At 40.4% G+C, this 18502-nt stretch overlaps 1 protein-coding gene across 2 annotated transcripts in view; it reads left to right on the forward strand.

Moving 5' to 3' along the window:
- Positions 1-627: 627 nt before the first annotated feature.
- Positions 628-18502, forward strand: part of poc1bl (POC1 centriolar protein homolog B (Chlamydomonas), like) — a 40120-nt gene continuing 22245 nt past the window's right edge. The window contains exons 1-4 of one of the 2 annotated variants that reach the window (XM_059972540.1): positions 628-955; positions 13188-13268; positions 14832-15265; positions 16426-16595. In XM_059972540.1, coding sequence (XP_059828523.1) covers positions 14889-15265; positions 16426-16595 — 547 coding nt within the window. In that variant the 5' untranslated portion in view covers positions 628-955; positions 13188-13268; positions 14832-14888. The remainder of the gene's footprint in view (positions 956-13187; positions 13269-14831; positions 15266-16425; positions 16596-18502) is intronic. The other variant, XM_059972539.1, reaches the window with a different exon arrangement.

The raw sequence follows: 18502 nt of genomic DNA on the forward strand, positions 1-18502 counted from the left end.
CTAGACTCTTGATTTGGACCAGACACAGGGACTTGATTGGAAATCTTGATAGTCCATTTCCCTCTCCAGATGCCACCCGACCGGCTGAGTTCCTCGAGCAACTTTTTTTTTGCTCCAGTTTGCAGCACCTGCAGCCAAGTCAGGGATCGGGCTGCCCAGCGAGGGCAACACACACAACGCTGTCGGATTCCCCGGGTTTACCGTGCGCTGATGCTGCCTGACCTGCAGAGTTCCTTTAGCGTTTTATGTGTTGCTTCAGATTCCAGCATTTGCGGTCTCCTGTGAATCCGATCAGTGACCAGATGAGGATCCGCACCTAGCCAGCCCATGAAGCTTTTACAACATCGCTGAGTGGAGAACACACGCCATCCCTACTCGGGCAGATAATCCCATCCCCGCACTAGTGATTTAAATTCCCCGTCTATTCGGGACTGAAACCTCCCACAGCACTTTCTGATGACAACTCAGATGGCCAACAAACATCCTTACTCTTCGCTCAGGGTCATTCCTATTTAATAAAAACTTATAAAGGCTATGGAAGAAAAGATAAAGGGTAAAGTTAAAAGCGAGAAAGTGAACTAGGGAGTTTGGCGGGAGAGGATTAGGAGATTTATTTAGTCAACAAAAAGACGCAGATGTACAACCCCACGAAGGAGGCGACGATAACTGGGGAGCATCATATTCGCTCGCTTCCACCAGTCGCCTGTCCCACAATGCGCTGTGCTGCTGCTCAGGCTCCGAGTGTGAGGGACGGGGACTTCCTGGCACAGGCAGAGTACACAGCAGAACGAATCCGGAGCCTCCCAACCAGTTGCGTCGGGGCCAAAAGATACCGCTGTTGACAGGCAGCAAGAGCGGAGGCCACCGCCCTCCCGCTGCACTCTCCCTGCTCTGCTCCAGTCAGCCGGAGCCGCTTGGACCTTTGGCCGGAATGGGGTTGCTCGGCGCGGCCGGGGTGAGTGAGTGAGCTGCAGCTATCATCCCCGCCCCCTTCTCTCTCTCGCACACGCACTCTCGACCTCCCGTAACTTTCTCCCCTGCGGCAGTCATACTTTAAGAAAAGTTTGCAAGTTGCTGGAGCCCAGGCCGCGTTTGCAACGCGTAGTTGATGAACCCCTTTCACGGTGGTTCGGCGCGGCTCTTTCACAGCCAGTACCCGTTCCTGGCGGTCGTGGGGCCGAAGGCGTGGCAGGTTCCGCCGGACAGCCTCTCGAAGCAAGTTTGAGTTGCATTGCCCTACCGACGGCACGCGGCGAACGGGTTAACGGGCGCTGGGCGCCTGTGCTTCCGACTAGTCCTTTGCGCTCTCCTCTCGTTTATGCTCCTGGTGTTAGGGGGTCTGGACTCTTCGCCCTCGATAGAGTGTTTTCGGGGTTGACAGTCACACTGCAAGGGCTTGGAAAAACTACTGTCAGCAATTCGATGTCATTTTTGAGGGAGTTGTAGTTCCTCAAAGGGTAGATAATGTTTTGGTTCTGTTGCAGCAATTATTCTGGGAAGAGTGAGGATTTGGATTTACAACTGAAGATTTGTCAGCTAAGTTCTGTGATTCCTTCTAGGTCCTAATTAACCGCGGCCCTCGTACGCATACGCCTATATAAGTTCTACCAACTCGTTGGAAAGTTTGTTCTGCGTGTTATAGAATGAAAACGAAACATTCTGTTCTAGGGTTTGCATATTTCTCGATTTTATTTTCAATCACAAATTAATTACAGAGTCCCTAAAAGCGAATTGTTAAAGTGTTGTAGAATTGAGCTGATACCCCGGATAGTGGGTCAACATTGAATTCTACATATTATTGCAGAGTCGGCAACCAGTGGAAGTTTAGAGTTAATAAACCACATTGCTGGTTTTGTGCTCTTGTTCCTTCATTTTTGGTATAAAATTGTTCGTAGTCTGCCTTTTTATAATTACTTTGCTCGCGTTATCAGTAAATCAACAACAAACGAGAAAATCTGCAGGTGCTGGAGATCGAGCAACACCCTCAAAATTCTGGAGGGACTCAGCAGGCCAGGCAGCATCTATGGAAGAAAGTAGGGTCGATGTTTTGTGCATCCTTTCCGTAAAACCACTGGATTGAAGGTTATTTGTCCTTGCCTTTTAAATCCACCCCCCCCCCCCCACTTTCCATCCACGTACCTGTTCAAAAGATTCTTAAACAAAAACAGGAAGTGCTGGAAGCTTCAGGAAAGAGAAGTGCTGTTACTGGTCCTGGTCACCAACCCTTTCTCAGAATTGGGAAAGAGGAAAAAAATGTTAGTTTTAAGTAGTAGTCTTTTTTTTCCTCCAGCATTTTCAAGTTTCGTTATTCAAGCTTTTTCTGATGTTGGATTCTTCTTGGAGTTTGGTGGCAGAGAGCTAAGTGGTCTCTGTTCCCTGGAATTCAACATCACCTTTCAATTTGATAGAAAGGGACCAAAGTATTTAATACTTTAAAAGTTACTTAAATAATATCAGTCATTTCATTATATTAGGAATTTTATTTTGACAATTTGGCAGTCAACTGAGTTGGTAATATTAACTTACCTGGCTGTCAAAACAATAATTTTACCTTGTAGTTGGGCTGATTCTGCCCACTGATATAAAATGAATTATGATTGCAGTGCTTGATGGCTGCCCATCGAATGCAGTGGGGTTTCTGCTTACAAGGCTCTCCTGCATAGAGACCTACTGAGAAGAATTGGGATGAGTTCAGGCACATAAATCACATCTGGAATATTGAGTTCAGTTTTGGACAACCTACTATAGAAAATATGCTGTTAAGCTGAAAAGAGTACAGGGGAGATTGGTTAGGATATTGCTGGGATTGAAATATAAATATATGTGTGAGATTGAGCAGGTTGGGACCTTCTTCATTGTAGCATAAGAGTTAGGAGGTGTGAATATCATAAGCAGGGTGAATGCACGCAGTCTTGTTTTGCAAGCTCGGGGAATCAGGAGTTGGAGAGGATAGGTTTAAGGTGAGAGGGCAGAGACTTAATCAGAACCTGAGGGACAACTTTCACCAAAGGGTGGTTCATGTATGGAATGGGCTGCCAGTAGAAGTGGTTGAGGCAGATACATTAACAACATTTCAAGGGTGCATAGATTGGGAAGGTTTAGAGGGATATGACAATTGGGCCTAACTTAGATGACATGGACAGGTTGGGTTAAAGGGCTGTGTGACTTTATAACACTATGACTATAAATCAATAGTGAACATTTGCGTACCATATTCGTCAGCAAGTTATGGAACACTCAGGCATTTTGATCAGGATTTAAGGTCAAAGGCAGAACTAACACACACAGACAAGAGAAAATCTGCAGATGCTGGAAATCTGAGCAAAACACAAAGTGCTGGAGGATCTCAGCAGGCCAGGCAGCATCTATGGAAAAAGGACACAGTTGATGTTTTGGGCCGAGACGCTTCGCAGGACTGGAGAAAAAAAAACTGAGTAGATTTGAAATGGGGGGGGGGGGAGCGGAGAGAAACAAGGTGTAACTTGGAGGAGGGATGAAGCAAAGAGCTAGAAAGTTGATTGGTGAAAGAGACAGAAGGCCATAGAAGAAAGAAAAAATGATGGGGAGTGAAGGAGGTACCAGAGGGAGGTGATGGGTGGGCAAGGAGACAACATGAGCAAGGGAAAAGGGGATGTGAAATAGTGAAGGGGGGAGGCATTACTGAAAGTTTGAGATAACAATGTTCATGCCATCAGGTTGGAGGCTACCCAAACAGAATATGAGGTTCCTCCAACCTAAGTGTGGGCTGATCATGACAGTGGAGGAGGACATGGATGGACATATAGGAATGGGAAGTGGAATTAGAATGGGTGGCCATAGGGAGATCATATTTGTTCTGGGGGGCAGAGTACAGATGCTCGGCAAAGCGGTTATAATAACACACAGTATGATTTCGTGTGTTTGGAGCCAATGAATATGTTTTAGGTTAATATCACAGATACATAATAAAGCACTGTAGCAGCCAATTAGTGTTTTGTAGTGTTTGTTACACACCAATGCATGATTTTCTTTTTATTAGTTGAAGGATGACTGTTATATGGATACCTAGTGAATTGAATCGTGTAGGAACTTTCCTGTTGATATAACAAACTTATAATCTTTCAGCCAAAAGATGATATTTCTGAGAATGTCACATTTGTTCATGTCACACTGTACCATCAGCTGAGAATATACAGCTGGGATCTGAAACAAGATTTTTTTCATTGGTTGCTGACTCTTGAGATAATAGTTCAACTACTGAGTCAAGTTGATTTAATCATAAATATTTAATATTTGCTTTTAATTTTTCATTAAATACATACACTCAGCATCCACTTTATTTGGTACTTAATAAAGTGGCCACAGGGTGTGTGTTTGTGGTCTTCTGCTGCTGTAGCCCATCCACTTCAAGGTTCGACATGTGTGTTTGGAGATTCTGTTCTGCACGCAACTGTTGTAACACATGGTTATTTGAGTTGCTGACACCTTCCTGTCTACTCGAGTTGGTCTGGCCATTCTCCTCTGATCTCTCTCATTAAGAAGGTGTTTTTTTCCCACAGAACTGCCGCTCACTGGATGATTTTTGGTTTTAGCACCATCTTCTGTAAACTCTTGAGACCGTTGTGTCAGGAGATCAGATGCTTGTGCCAACAATCATTCCACGGTCAGCATCACTTGGATCACATTTCTTCCCCATTCTGATGTTTCATCTGAACAACAACTGAACCTCCTGATCATGCCTGGATGTTTTTATGCAGTGAGTTTCAGCCACATGATAGGCTGATTGGATGTTTGCATTAACGAGCAGGTGTATAGATGTACCTAATACGATGCGACTGGGACTGTTAAAATTGGTTAAAATGAAGTACTGTTGGGATTATTCAAATATGTCAACTTCTGCTGGCTAATGCAGCTTTCCACACAGTTGTGTCCAATGGTTTCTTCAAATTCTTCAGTGAATATTAATGTCATTCGGGTGGTGGGGTGGAGATACGTCTCTACCAAAGGAAGTGCAAGGGGCACCTTTCCTCTGCTAGCCTGCAGGTCACCCTTAGGCAAAGTGTAGCACCTGCTTAGCACCCTCCTACCCCCCACCCCCGATCAGGGTCACATGAAGCCATGGGAGCACGTGCTGGATGGTCGTATAAGTGGCTGGTGTACATCGGAAGGACTAGTTATATGTCCACTGATACAGATGGACAGTTTCTGAAGAGTATTGATAATGGCTGGGATCACCTGTCTTGTAAAGACACTGCCCAGAAGAAGGCAATGGCAAACCACTTCTGTAGAAAAAATTGCCAAGAATGGTCATGGATAGAGAAAAGAAAAAGAACTACAGTGTGAAGGGGGTTTTCCCCACAGGAAGAGCAGATTAAAGACAGATGGAAGACCGTGACTGCCCACCTCATACGGCACATGATGATGATACCTTTCAAATACTTAATGGCCTGTGTAAGCTCTATTCTTGTAATGCAAAATGCTCTTGAGGAAAGTATCCTGACTTAACTGCTTACAAAAATTAATAACATGCAGGAAATTGCCGACTGGAACAGACAGCCAGAAAACTCATCACTTGTGCTTTCCATCCACACAGGGGTGGTGAACCAATGGCACGTGTGCCCAAGATGATGCAGGCATAAAAATTTGTTACCACCTTTGATTCTTTATGCCCCCCTGCATAATGAAAAGATACATTATGAATGTCTTCACTGCCAAATGAAGCAATGAATGATTTGTTTTTATTACCTAAGAGCAGTGAGATGCTTTCACAGGAAATATCTCATGCTTGTTTGACCCTGGCTAGACAGTTTTGAGAAGAGTTGATGTTGAAGAATACATTTTGAAATCCTCCCAGACCTGATGTGCACATCACTATTTGGAGAGTAAATGGTTGGGCCAGTTGGTCTTAGTTTTGATCTGTTGATATTTTTCCTCCTTTTGATTGTGAGTAAACACTGGATATTCGGTCGTAATAACCATACGTACTGTTTTGTAGTTTAGCACCTCTGTGAATATTCTTTTCACAATAAACATACTTCATCCATGTTAATAAAACAATGTTATTTATACATGTTGGTAAAACAATGTTATTTAAGTTTATTTGTGAAAAATTTTTAAATTGTCTTTATCCTTTTCAGTTTGTTCAGAATGTCAGATGCAAAGAAATAAAATCCTTCAAATGATGGGAGAAGCAGCAGAGGCCATCAAAGATGATAGATTGAAAGATTTAGCATAATTTAAAAAGGATGATAAAGCATTATGCAAAGTATGTCCCTAAATAGTGGGGGTACAGGACTTACTTCATAAAGCCGCATTGTGAAACTGTCCATACATGGCTTTGTGATAAAAATGAACAAGAACGAAAAGAACACAGTTCTCAAGAAATCACCAAAATAAATACATTCAAGTATTTTGACTTATTTCATGTAGTTCCAACGTAGTTGCTGCTAGCTTTGAGGTTGCAAAGATTATTGCTTAACATGGAATACCACTCAGTGATGGAGGAAATGCTAAAGATTTATGGCTGGAATGTGCTTCTTACTTTTATGATAGTTTTCTACAAAAGGAAAAGATTATTCCACATGAAGGATTTGCAGTGAAACAAAACACAGTAAAAAGTAGAATATTAATGATGGAAGCAAACATAGCAGAACAACTAAAACTTTAATTTGAATTTTTTTCCATTTACCTTGATGAGATCACTGATGTTACATCATCAACTAGACACGCCATTGTTGCTGGATTTTGTAAGGCTGATGAAATCTACAAAGAACTAGTTAAATCGGCAACATTAACTGACTACACCACAGGGGTAAAATAATTGTCTGGTTGACAAGTTAAGCTTTCAAAAATAGTTTCCATGACAACTGATGTCACACCCAGCATGACAGGCAGGTTTCATCAATCTATTTGCATCAATGATAATCTTTGTTCAAAATTCGTATGTCACGAGATAATTTTTTTTAGAAGGTTATCAGTGCGGGTTCTCAAAAAGGTTTGCCACAGCTGACCTAGAACAATGCAGTCTTGCATCTGAAAGCTAGTCGTTAAGAAAATCTATATTTTCTTGGGCACGACCTTGGACTTGAGGTTAACTTGTTTCCACTTTGATTTTCCAAGTTCTGAGGTGACTAATAAGGCCATTGTGGGAACTACAACCACAGGTGGGGCAAACATTTAGTGTATTAAGTGAGTACTGCTTCTACCTTCTTCACCAAGTTTCTGTGAGTTATAGTGAATAAGCTTGAAGACTCAGTGCCAATCTAAGTACTTTAGTTGACTTGGAATGGTCACAAGCTGGTGATTACCACATCAGTAGGGGTGTTGTTTCTTTGAAGAGAGTTTGAGAATGTTCTTTGAACTTTTTCTCTGATCAGCTGGTAATTAATTGAAATTCAGAAGGTTAGTGCCAGCCACATGACTGATGCACGCTGTTGAATGGAGCTGTGTAACTAGAACTCCAGTGATTGGGATTTTGGTCTGGGAGAGGATGTTAATGTTCATTTGCTTAATGTTCCAGTGGATTTTGAAGATTTTGCTTGCCTCTCTATTCCCTTGACGTGTCCGGTGTAGTGTGCAGGAAAGCAAGGATCACTGCTGCCTTGGGTACCATGGGTTTTGTTTTATGCTTTAAGGGTTTAGGCTTCTTCAGCAAAACTGGCATTTCGTGCCAATGGTGGTGGTGAGGTTTGAGGTCTTAATCCATCATTGGCCAAAGACTTTGAAGATGGTTGTGTTGTTGCAGGGCTCTTGAGTTAGTTACTGCCTGTTATGCCACTGGCATGTAGGGCAACAATGAAGGTCCTCCATCTCTCTGTATTATGGCCATATACGTTGCACACAGATACAGAAGGATTTTTCATTGCTGTTTCCATAACAGATTTTGTTTGACTAGTCAGGGCTATTAGACTTGAGCTGAACACCTGAACCTGGAGGACCGGTGGACCACTTTTAGTCCGGCCTCTCCTTTTAACCTGTTTGGCATGGGTGACTATGAGCCAAAGCATAAAGCCCTGACTCCAGCCAACATAGCTCTCCGGGTCATTGAGCTATGCAAGCCTCCAAGCCTTATGACAAGATTGTGGTCCTCTCGGAGGCAGGGCTATTGAGTGAATGCTTTTATTGGATGGATAGTTTTAGTATTTCATATCAAGCTTTGATAGTGTAAATGGTTTACTAACATTGTTGCTCTTTTGGCCCATTGTTAACCTTATGAGATGCAGTGTAGCAGCAGGAATACTAATGCTGTAACAATGTTACTTTTTTTCAAAACTGTAGTCCCAATTCCACAATTTTGTTCCTGCATTTTTACTGAAATGGTGAAGTTGATTGGAGGACTAGCAATATTTTAACAGATATTTGCAAAACGGGTTAGTAATTAGTTTCCCCACAATGGAAGAGCTGGCGAATTATTGGGGCAGATCTGTAAAATCCCTGAGCAACTAAAGCTGAATGACTTGCTAGTGTTTAAAAAGGTTTCTGAGGGAGTTAGGATACTTAAAATGTGAAGAAAGGATAAGAAAACTGAAACTGTTTTCATTACCAAAGAAAACACTTGAGCAGGATGTGCAATTAAAAAATGTCCAGATGACATTGAAGAAAAAAGGAGATGAAAGTTATGCATAAAGACCTTAATGGTTTTACAATAGTTGGTACAAAATTCAGTTCCCTTTCCTCTTGTTTTGGAGTCAGCTGGACTTGATGGTTGTGAACTTAAGCTGATCTTCAGGATGGCTAGTGCTGGGGAGGTGCTCCAATGCTATAAGCCTTATATGCACAGTAGAGAACTTTTGAGCAAACACCACATCCTGTTTGAATGTGAGGAAACTCTCTTTCGTCTCTTTGCTGCCTGTGTCTACATCACAGGATCATTAACATTTCAGAATTGCTCAGATATTAACGAAAGAGCCTCTTTCCTCAAAATAAAACCATTTGCTTTCTCATCATTCGGATTTCACTGAATAGCCATGGAGAAGAATCAAACAGTTTTATATATATATATATATATATGGTTGTGCACCTTTCTGCTTTGAGATATTTTTAATTCTCTTGATTAGTGCTCACAGGTTGAATTTTATTGAAAAATGCAATATAGCACGACTAGTTTCAAAGTGATTCCGTTGCAAGTTGCACACTGAACTTTGAACCCCTTATCACCGTGTGTTTTCTCTTAAGGTTGATGCAAGGTGAGGCAGAAATATTGCGTGTTTCAGGCTGACGTCACACCATATAGGACTAAACTAAATATTAACTATTCATGCCATGTTCTCTAATTTGCCATTTATGATTCTGTTTGAATAGTAGGTACTATGTAAACATTGATATGAGCAGTTTTGTAATGTCTTTAGTATTAGCAGCCACTTACACACCAAAATGTACTAAGGTTAGCAGTAACTGGCACAAGGATTCATATTTATAAATTAGAAGATGCTAGAGACAGTCAGCAATCAGTATCTGTGGGAAGAGGAACAGTTAATATCTCAGTTTGAAGATCCTTTATGTTCTGTTCTGGTGAAAGGTCTTCAGCCTGAAATATTAATTCATTTTTCACGGATGCTGCCTGATCTGCTGAGTGTTTCCAGTACTTTCTGCTTTTAGTTCAGCTTTCCAGGGTCTGCAGTCATTTAATTTTCATCCACGTTTATATAAAGATGGCTGTAAAGAGTTGTTCTTTGCAACGATTGTTTGGCTACAACTAGAGAGTCAAAACTTGAGGATGACACATGAGTGTTTTTTTCTTGCTAACAGTACCAGGAGCCACACTGACGCTGTTAACATATAGTGTCAATGGGTGCACAGTGTCACTTGAGCCCACTGCCCTGGAACATCTGTCTGAAATGTGACTGCCTGGAGAAAATTATCTCCAGGCTATCATGTGTCTGTCACATGTGAGAACATGCAATCCATGATCGAAACCAAATCTCAGTGTGGATTGGCATGAAACAATTTTAAGTCATCACCCCAACATTTTACTCAACCCTGCCTGCTGCAGTGTTGCACCTCTGCCCCCAATAATGGGAACTAATGCACTGGACAAATGTAACTCTATTTAACCTGGATCACTTACATCATAGTCTCTTGTGTCTCTATGTTCTGTCGCCTATAACACCTCGACTCCAGAATCATGGTCACCTCAACTTCAGCCACTGAGGTGCAGTACAGTGATGATGCCTGCATACTCATGTTCAGAGGCCAAGCTCTGTTCACAGAGGCACACAAGAGAATTAGCATTATGCTTAATATTGGCAAACTGGCGATTGAAAGCCAACTATACTTGTAGTACAACACCATGCTGTGATGAAAGTCTGCGAAGAAATCCAAAAATCTGGACATACTTGCCTTCTCAGAGAGCCATCTTTCAGTGAAGGCAGATGTTGGTGATGAAATGGGCAATGCACTGGTATCAGAGACAAACTACTGTTGGCATCCTCTGCGTGGCTCGCGTCCCAACATTGAGGTTTTAATTTCACTTAGTTGGCCCCGTTGGGCAGGCGACATTAATTGCTTCTTTGACACCAGACTCCCAAGACAGATACTCTTTGGTAAGTTCTGGCATGTAAAGAAATTGCCAGGCAGACTGAGAGAAAAAAGATAGAAAGACCTTCTATCCTCTTTAGGAGAAAGAATGTAACATCTCCACTGACTAATGGACGTTTCCGGCCTACCTCCACAAATGGAAAATCTGATGGCACTGAGAATCTGAAGTCCGTTTGCTGGGTGAATCCAGAAGTCCAGCAATAATGGTAGAAAGCGTGCACCATCTGATACTACCAACTACTCTGTCTGATCTGTGGTAAAGTCTGCAGATCCTAACAACTACCTCTAAGCTCATTAAGGTGGAAAGGAGGTAAATCATTGTTGGTCCTGGGGCTGGCCAGGAAGACATGATCAGACTGTGGTTTGCTGCTGTTCTGAGACGTCTCTCGTTTCGCTTGTCTAAAATCTACAAGAAGTCTGGCAAGTCCTGAAGTGCTATTTGCTGACTTAAAAGCTCTGCACAAACCACTTGCTGCCAGACACCAGTGTATTCATCTGCATTGTCTTCAGATGACCGAGAACATGCAGAGCCAGGCAAACGCCCAGAGAGGAAGAGAAGAGCTCTCAGCTCGAAGCCATATCAGAATAGTTGGAAGCATTGCTCATGGATGAAGATCATTAAAGAATATTTATAACATGACAGCACTCAGAAAAGTTGACTTACTGAAACGTACCAACTGTTGCAGCCACAACTGGTGAGGGCAAAGATCACTTTCAGTGGGCATTCAAGTGATCATGGGAAGGATCGGTTGTGTGGAGGCCACGTTCCAAGCAGGAGAACTTTGTGGCATCTTGCATTTGCACAAGAGTGATCGTGGACATACTCATTTCAAAGAGTGAACCACACTTCTTTCTTTCCTGTTGAACTCAACTGGTAGAGAGTGCAGTCAGGCTTGTGCAATTGTGTTTATCCATGGTCTATGCAGATTGTCAGTTGACTGCACATGCAATAGTTTCTCATTTCCTCTGTGTATGGAACCAAAAGAATCCAGCAGATGTGTGACACTTTGGTTTCACAGTGAATCAGGCAGACCAGTTGTGATAGGTCTATTCTGAGGTAATCATCTGGCCAATCAGAAGCATGTTGTCTGCAGATTAATTACAATGAGAATTACTGGGAACACTCCTCAGGGCAGGTGGCACCTATACGGGGAAAAAAAAATACAGAGCTAACGTTTCAGGGTGAAGGCCTTTCATCAGAGTGTTATGACAAAGGATTTTTGGCCTGAAATAGTAACTGTTTCTATGACAGAGGGCACTTGTTAAATGGACTCCTTACACATGCCAATCATTCACACACAAGCATTGCCTTGTCATTCTGCTCTCACTTCAGTGTCTACCCCAGAATATTCTCATAATGGGTCCAAAGCTAAGCTGATGCACTCAGGTTAGCTTCATAGTGCCTTTCCTGCCATACACGGTGGAATATTCCATTTGAATAGTAATAGGGATGTGTAAGTATGCACTGTATATATTTGTATACTGTATTTAAGGTATACCTTAAGGTAGGCAATTGAACATTTTTAGTTTTGTCATAATCCATGTATTTAACTGTTTCTTTTTCCAAAGATGCTAAATGCTTGTAATAGTTTTGACTTGAGCAGTTGGAGGAAGGTAGCAGAAGATTATTAGGAAAGAAGGAAGTGCCTAAACAGCCCTTCTGTCTGTTTTATCACAATTGACTCATTTGTGTACAACACACCATTTCACTAATAGTCCCACAGATTACTTTCATTTCCATTATGATGTGCGACCTTTGCAAGAATTGGCAACAGTACAAGCACCTTGACAGAATAAGTATTACAAACAAAATTTCAAAATGAAATCATGCTGTATTACATAAAGACAGAAATGTACTTGCTTTGGTTTCAGTAGTGTACAACGCAGTATGTTTTTATCTAGGCCTTCCCAGTAAATGACAGGTTGTTACACTTGCCACTTACTTTGTCACACATAATGGAATTGACAGTCTTGTACCAAAGTTGGTACCTGATCAGCGAAGCCCTGTGGAGCATATGACCTTTCTTTCTGTAATGTGTCTTTCTTCTCGCTTCCTAGAAGTGCTTTTACAGCTGATTAAAAAGATTAAAATTTAGTTATGCAGAATTATTGTAATAATTGACATATTAAAACACTGAAACAAGAGAAAACGTCATTAAGTACACACAAGTTAATTCAAGTTATCCTTGGAGGCATTCTTCTTAATTTAAATTAATGGAGTTATTCATTCTGTGGCTCATCTACTCTGATGTAGTTTCTGAAATCAGATTTCCTGCTTAAATTTTGGAGGACTTCAGGAAGCTGGTGTTTCATTGTGTTTGTGTGATTTGGATCAACTGTGACGTTACCCTGCCAAGATGTAGTGCATCACTCTTGGTGCCTGTCTTTTAGGCAATTCCTGTGTCATTTAGTTCAATGGTCATGACATATAGTGAGTGCTGGAGTCAGATGTAGTCATCTTAATTGCTGCAACATTTCCAAGTTTGTTTAAAATTCGCAGGCTTTGAAACTTTACCCATGCTTGTTGTAAATCTGCGACTTGAACAGCATTTTTTTCCAATCAGATGAACAACCATGTACCATTGCATTTTCTCTGCCCCTGACCCCCGCCCCCACTGCTGTGAACATGTCTTTTAATTCTGCTGACTAATCAATTTGTGGTACTTTGTCAGATACCTGCCCACTGGACTAAGAACCATGCTGCTTCATAAAGCTCTTAATCATCAATCAAGTAAGCCTTTGTTTAATAAAAGGTACTTTTCCAAATTTCAATTAAATTAGCTTTCGATATTTCAGAATAAAACACCACTTGCATTGAGTTGATTTCTCTAGACTTGCCAAGGTTTACTACTTTTTTAATATATACCAGGGTGAGAGACTTACAAGCCTCCTCATTATACAAATATGTTTGAAATCATTTTTATAAATTTACCTTGCACAAATCTATTATCATTGGTGCTTGTGGATATATAGTTTCTTGTTGGAATACCTTAGTTTGCCTTCATTTCCAGAGTGTGTGGCCATGTGTAGCTGAAGGCATGGGGAACTTTTCATGTAAAGGGAGGTCACAATACCTTAGTCCAATTGCCTCTAAAACTTCTTATCTGAGAAATCTGAGGTCTGAAGAGGATGGGCTGTTACGTAATTCTTTTTGTAATAGCCCTATTCTTCATGACTGTGCAGAAGCTGGTTGCATTTTTGAAGTTAATGCTGCATCATTTAAATTCTTGCGACCTTTTGAAGCAGAGCAGCACAATTTGTGGTGGTATCGTGCTTTCCAAAATCAAATCATAAACTGAAATGAAGGAAATTAGATTTGGAACTGGATGGAAGTTGAAGAAAGGTAATATAAAGCTTAGTTGCAAAACTGTACAATGAGGCAGGTTGGGACAAACCCAACAAGGTGAAGCTGGAACAACACACACAAAATGCTGGTGGAACGCAGCAGGCCAGGCAGCATCTATAAGGAGAAGCACTGTCGACATTTCGGGCCGAGACCCTTCGTCAGGTGAAGCTGGGGCAATAAATAAGTTATGTGAAGTAAATTGAGGTACAGTAGTTCAAAGTTAAAAACGTTGAGCGTGCAAGCTGGTATAATGCAGAGAAACAAAGTAAGTGATGGGAGTAATTTTGTAAGGAAAAATAATTTGGAAATCAATCTGTTGGGATTAAAGCATGAGAAGTTTGGAGAACAGAGACAGTGAATCAGACGTTGTATGTGAGGGTGCAAATGCAAGATCATTTGAAGTGTAGCAAACTGGTTTGGCAGATTAAACAGAAACATTGGAAAAGCTGTACCTCAAGAAACGTGTAGCTGAGGATCAAATAGAGATAGACACTTAATGCAACAGAGTGGAAAGCATCACTGGGCATAGACTAAATGAAAATGTTTTAGCAGAAACAAAGAAAATTCTGTATTTAATTTAAAGATTAATATCATTTGTTGCTTTCAGTCATCAAAACCTAATTAAGCTCAAGGCAGTTATATTGATATGGATGGATCATTGTGGTCACAAGATTTTTCCATGTAGGTTTGTGATCCCTGCTAATTGCAAATATATGTTACTATGAAGGGCAAGCCAGCTGCTAATTATTGAAATAGTTCTTCAACTTGATGAACATCAGCAGTGACAACAGTTTTGAAGTGATTAGGTTGCTTCATTATATCAGAATACATAAATCATGGGCATCTTCTGCGTTTGGAAATTCTAAGGTTGCTAAGTATTTTGTTCGATTTTTAAAGTTCCAATTCAATTTAAAAAAAAAGACCTGTCAGAAGCCCACTAACCTGAGTTCTGTGAATGTCTCCCTTACAGAAATTCCGTCTGTATTCTATACCCAGATGTCCACAAGGACAACATTATTGAAGCATCATGAAGATCTCCGTGAAACTAAAATGGATCTGGCTAGGGAAGAGTTGTATTCTGATCAGTTTACTGTGGATTACTTATGTTATTATTGAACTGTCAGTCTCCACTCTACTTGACTCTGCTGGACAGAGCAATAGAAAGGAAAGGGCAAATGCAGCCTATTTTAGTGAAGAGCAAAGTGAGGACCTGTCACGCCCAGTGTATGAAAAACCTGCTGTTGATATGAGCAGACCCGGGGAATTGGGCAAAGCAGCACATCTGAATTTGAATGCCGAAGAGAAATTACAAGAAGAGGAGAGTATTGAGAGATATGCTATTAATATTTATTTAAGTGACAAAATATCACTGCATCGTCATATCCAGGATGACCGAATGTATGAGTAAGTTTGCATTTAAAATCGTGGTACTGAGTGAGTAACTTGCCAAAGGGAAGTTTGGGATTGGTTTTAAATCCTGTTAGATGTAGCTCTGCTGGTGTAATGCTTTCTCTGTCCTACTGCTGTGAATGGAATACATGTTTGCAAGTATGGATGGAATTGTAAACAACACTGATATTGTCAATACAATTCTTCACTGACACAGAAACGAGTGGATGTGTTCTGGTTTTAACAGACTTTGTTTATTTTGGCTGCCACCTTCATTGTTGTTTTTTTCTTCTTTTTCCATCAAGCTGTGTATAAGTATTCAGGAGAAGAATCACCTCTGTTCAATGTATCAGAAAATTGTGAAGTAAATTTATGACAATACTTGTGCAAATGTAGCACAGCAACTGAAAAGGCAAACCCTGAAAATATAACTATAACTTCAAATGCAGGAGATTTCAAATAATAGTGAAAATTTTAGAAATTTTGGACATCTACTCTATACTTCGCATGGTACATTTCTGAGGGAGAACATTGCAAACAATAGCCTTCACAGAGAAGAATTCAGCTCTCAGTCATCTTTGATATTATAATAAATAGAATAGTTTATACCATCAGAACAGTTTTGTACATTTTGCCAATAAGATCTCAGTTTCCTTTGATTAAATGGAATAAAGAACTTGCTGCCCTTTTTATAGTAGAAATGTAAACATAAAAAGTGATGTGTTGTATATTAGAGAATACAAGCTGGTCCCAAAATGATTCAATCTGTTGTGCTATTGTTTATTTCTTTGTGAACACATTGGCATTACTGAGTAATGGTGTGATGGCATCCTCATTTCATTCCAATAATTGTAGAGTTTTGTTGGAGGGATCAGCCAATTCCAGAGATCGATCAGTCCTTTTGTGATTTATCCACTCTTTCCATATCCTGGCTGTCAAAGAAAGATATCTCTGCACTAGTCTCTTACTACTGACAGTTCAAATGTGGACTAATTAACAGTTTCATTACAATACAGTTAATTGCTATTTACAAACTAGGAATTTTTAGACCTTGCAAAATATGATAGTTTTCAAGCTGTGCCCTTGTTCAGTTGTATATTTCATAAACTGAAACTAGAAACTGAATATCCCTTAAGAATATACACTTATCATCTTTATAATCTGTTTCATTTCAGATGCAAAGCAAAAAAATTTGATTATAGGAAGCTTCCTACGACTTCTGTAATTATTGCATTTTATAATGAGGCTTGGTCCACTCTGCTGCGCACAATTCATAGTGTACTGGAAACATCTCCTTCTGTTCTCCTGAAAGAACTCATACTGGTAGATGACTACAGCGATCGAAGTAAGGAACCTGATCATTTTTTCTATATTTTTCATAATATTTTCAAACCAGGAAGTACCAGCAGGAAGTATTCCATTGCATTTCAAACTGCAATTTATTGCTTCTTTCCCATTTTGAAGAACTCATTTCTATTTCTTTCAAAATATGTTTTCCTAATAAATCAGTGTGAAATTCTACTCCATACATCAGTACTGAAGAGTTTTAGCTAGGGAGGTCTGTGCTGATGTAAATATTTACAGTAAGTGAAGCAATAACCAGCCTTGGTTAGGGCCAAAGAGACCAAGTTTTGATTGTTGTATGACGCAGAACGACTCATGATTCAAAAGTATCTGACTAGGTGAGGGTAGCTAATTCCTAATTCACCCTGTTTGGATGATATTTGCTAAAATGCCAGGATCTTTGTGTCACTGGCACCATGGTAGTGTAGTGGTTAGCGCAACGCTGTTACGGCTGGTGGTGTTCCGGAGTCTAACGTTCAATTCCAGTGCCATTCTGTAAGGAGTCTCTGTACGTCCTCCCATTGGAATGCATGGGTGTTCTCCAGGTCCTCTGGTTTCCTCCCACAGTTATGATGTGCAGGGTTGGTTAATTAGTCATTGTAAATTGTCCCGTGATTCGGTTAGGGTTACTCAGGCTTGTTGGGAGTTGCTGGGGCACTGTAGCTTGAAGGGCTGACAGTCTACTCCACTCTAAAACACTAACCAACTAACTAACTAACTAAATAAATAAATACATACATACATACATACATACATACATAGATGGATGGATAGATGCTCAGGATAGGTAAGTTGACTTAAAATGTTTTATATGCCGATTAATACTTTGATTGGTAGAAAAGACCATACAGTATCAATGTCTTCAGGTGAAAAGGTTAAAACATTAAATGATGGTACCTTACAATATGTCACAAGGAGAAAAAGGAAGGTTGTCCGATAGGTAGGTGGTGGGGGCGGAATGGAATGGAGATTTGATGGTGGTGGAGGCATGGGGCCTTGGAGGAAAATTTCAAAACGGAAGAAACAATATTTACTTAAAAAATAATAGCCATTTTGAGGGAGAACATGGTTAAAAAAATCGGACGACACATATTAATAACTCCCTCCTCCTTTTATATGTACTCATTCTTAATTTTCTAGTTCCAAATCCCTTATTTTGCCACTTGATGATTTTTCCTCAAAAATAATGACTCAAGAATCCCCATCTGTCCTTGTGATTCGCAGAATAGCTGTTGATATGCAAGTTTAAATAGCTATGTTAATGTAGCGTTGGTGATAATTGATTCTAACCCAGCTCTCACCTGCTGTGGAATTAGTATTTCCAGCATATTTACCCAGAGTGGGTGGGTATCCCAGATGTAGTCTACAGCAATGCATTAACCTTGTTTACATGGATGATAGCTCTCTTTCTAAATTTAACTATCATAAATCCCTCTCTATTTTAAATGCATCTCTGCTATTAATCAGCAAATGTTTCAACTTTTTTTGCCACTCTCTACATAAATTAAATCTGAATTCTATATTTGATTTTTAGTTGGCCATCTTGTGCAGAAACCACTACCCTATGGTTTGGAAATCCCGAGGTTTCGACATCGGTCTCTTTGGGATCCCATTCCTATGCTTCCTTTTAAACCCACCAGGATTTCATTTCTCCCCCACCACCTACCTATAAAGCATACTTTACATTATGAGAATTTATTTGAAAAAATAGTGAATTAAAAATGTATTGGAATATGAACCAAAGTAACATTGAATGATCTGGAAAATCTATTATCCCAGCGTCATTAAAGTTGCGAGAATGTTGAAATATCAGTATCATTGATTGTCTTTGATTTTGCTCATCTTTGTTAACTACAGTCTGTATTGAAGTTGATAACTTCATGCACAAATATCCCAAGAAGTCATTAA

Source organism: Hypanus sabinus, chromosome 6 (genome assembly GCF_030144855.1).
Source record: "Hypanus sabinus isolate sHypSab1 chromosome 6, sHypSab1.hap1, whole genome shotgun sequence".
NCBI lineage: Eukaryota > Metazoa > Chordata > Chondrichthyes > Myliobatiformes > Dasyatidae > Hypanus > Hypanus sabinus.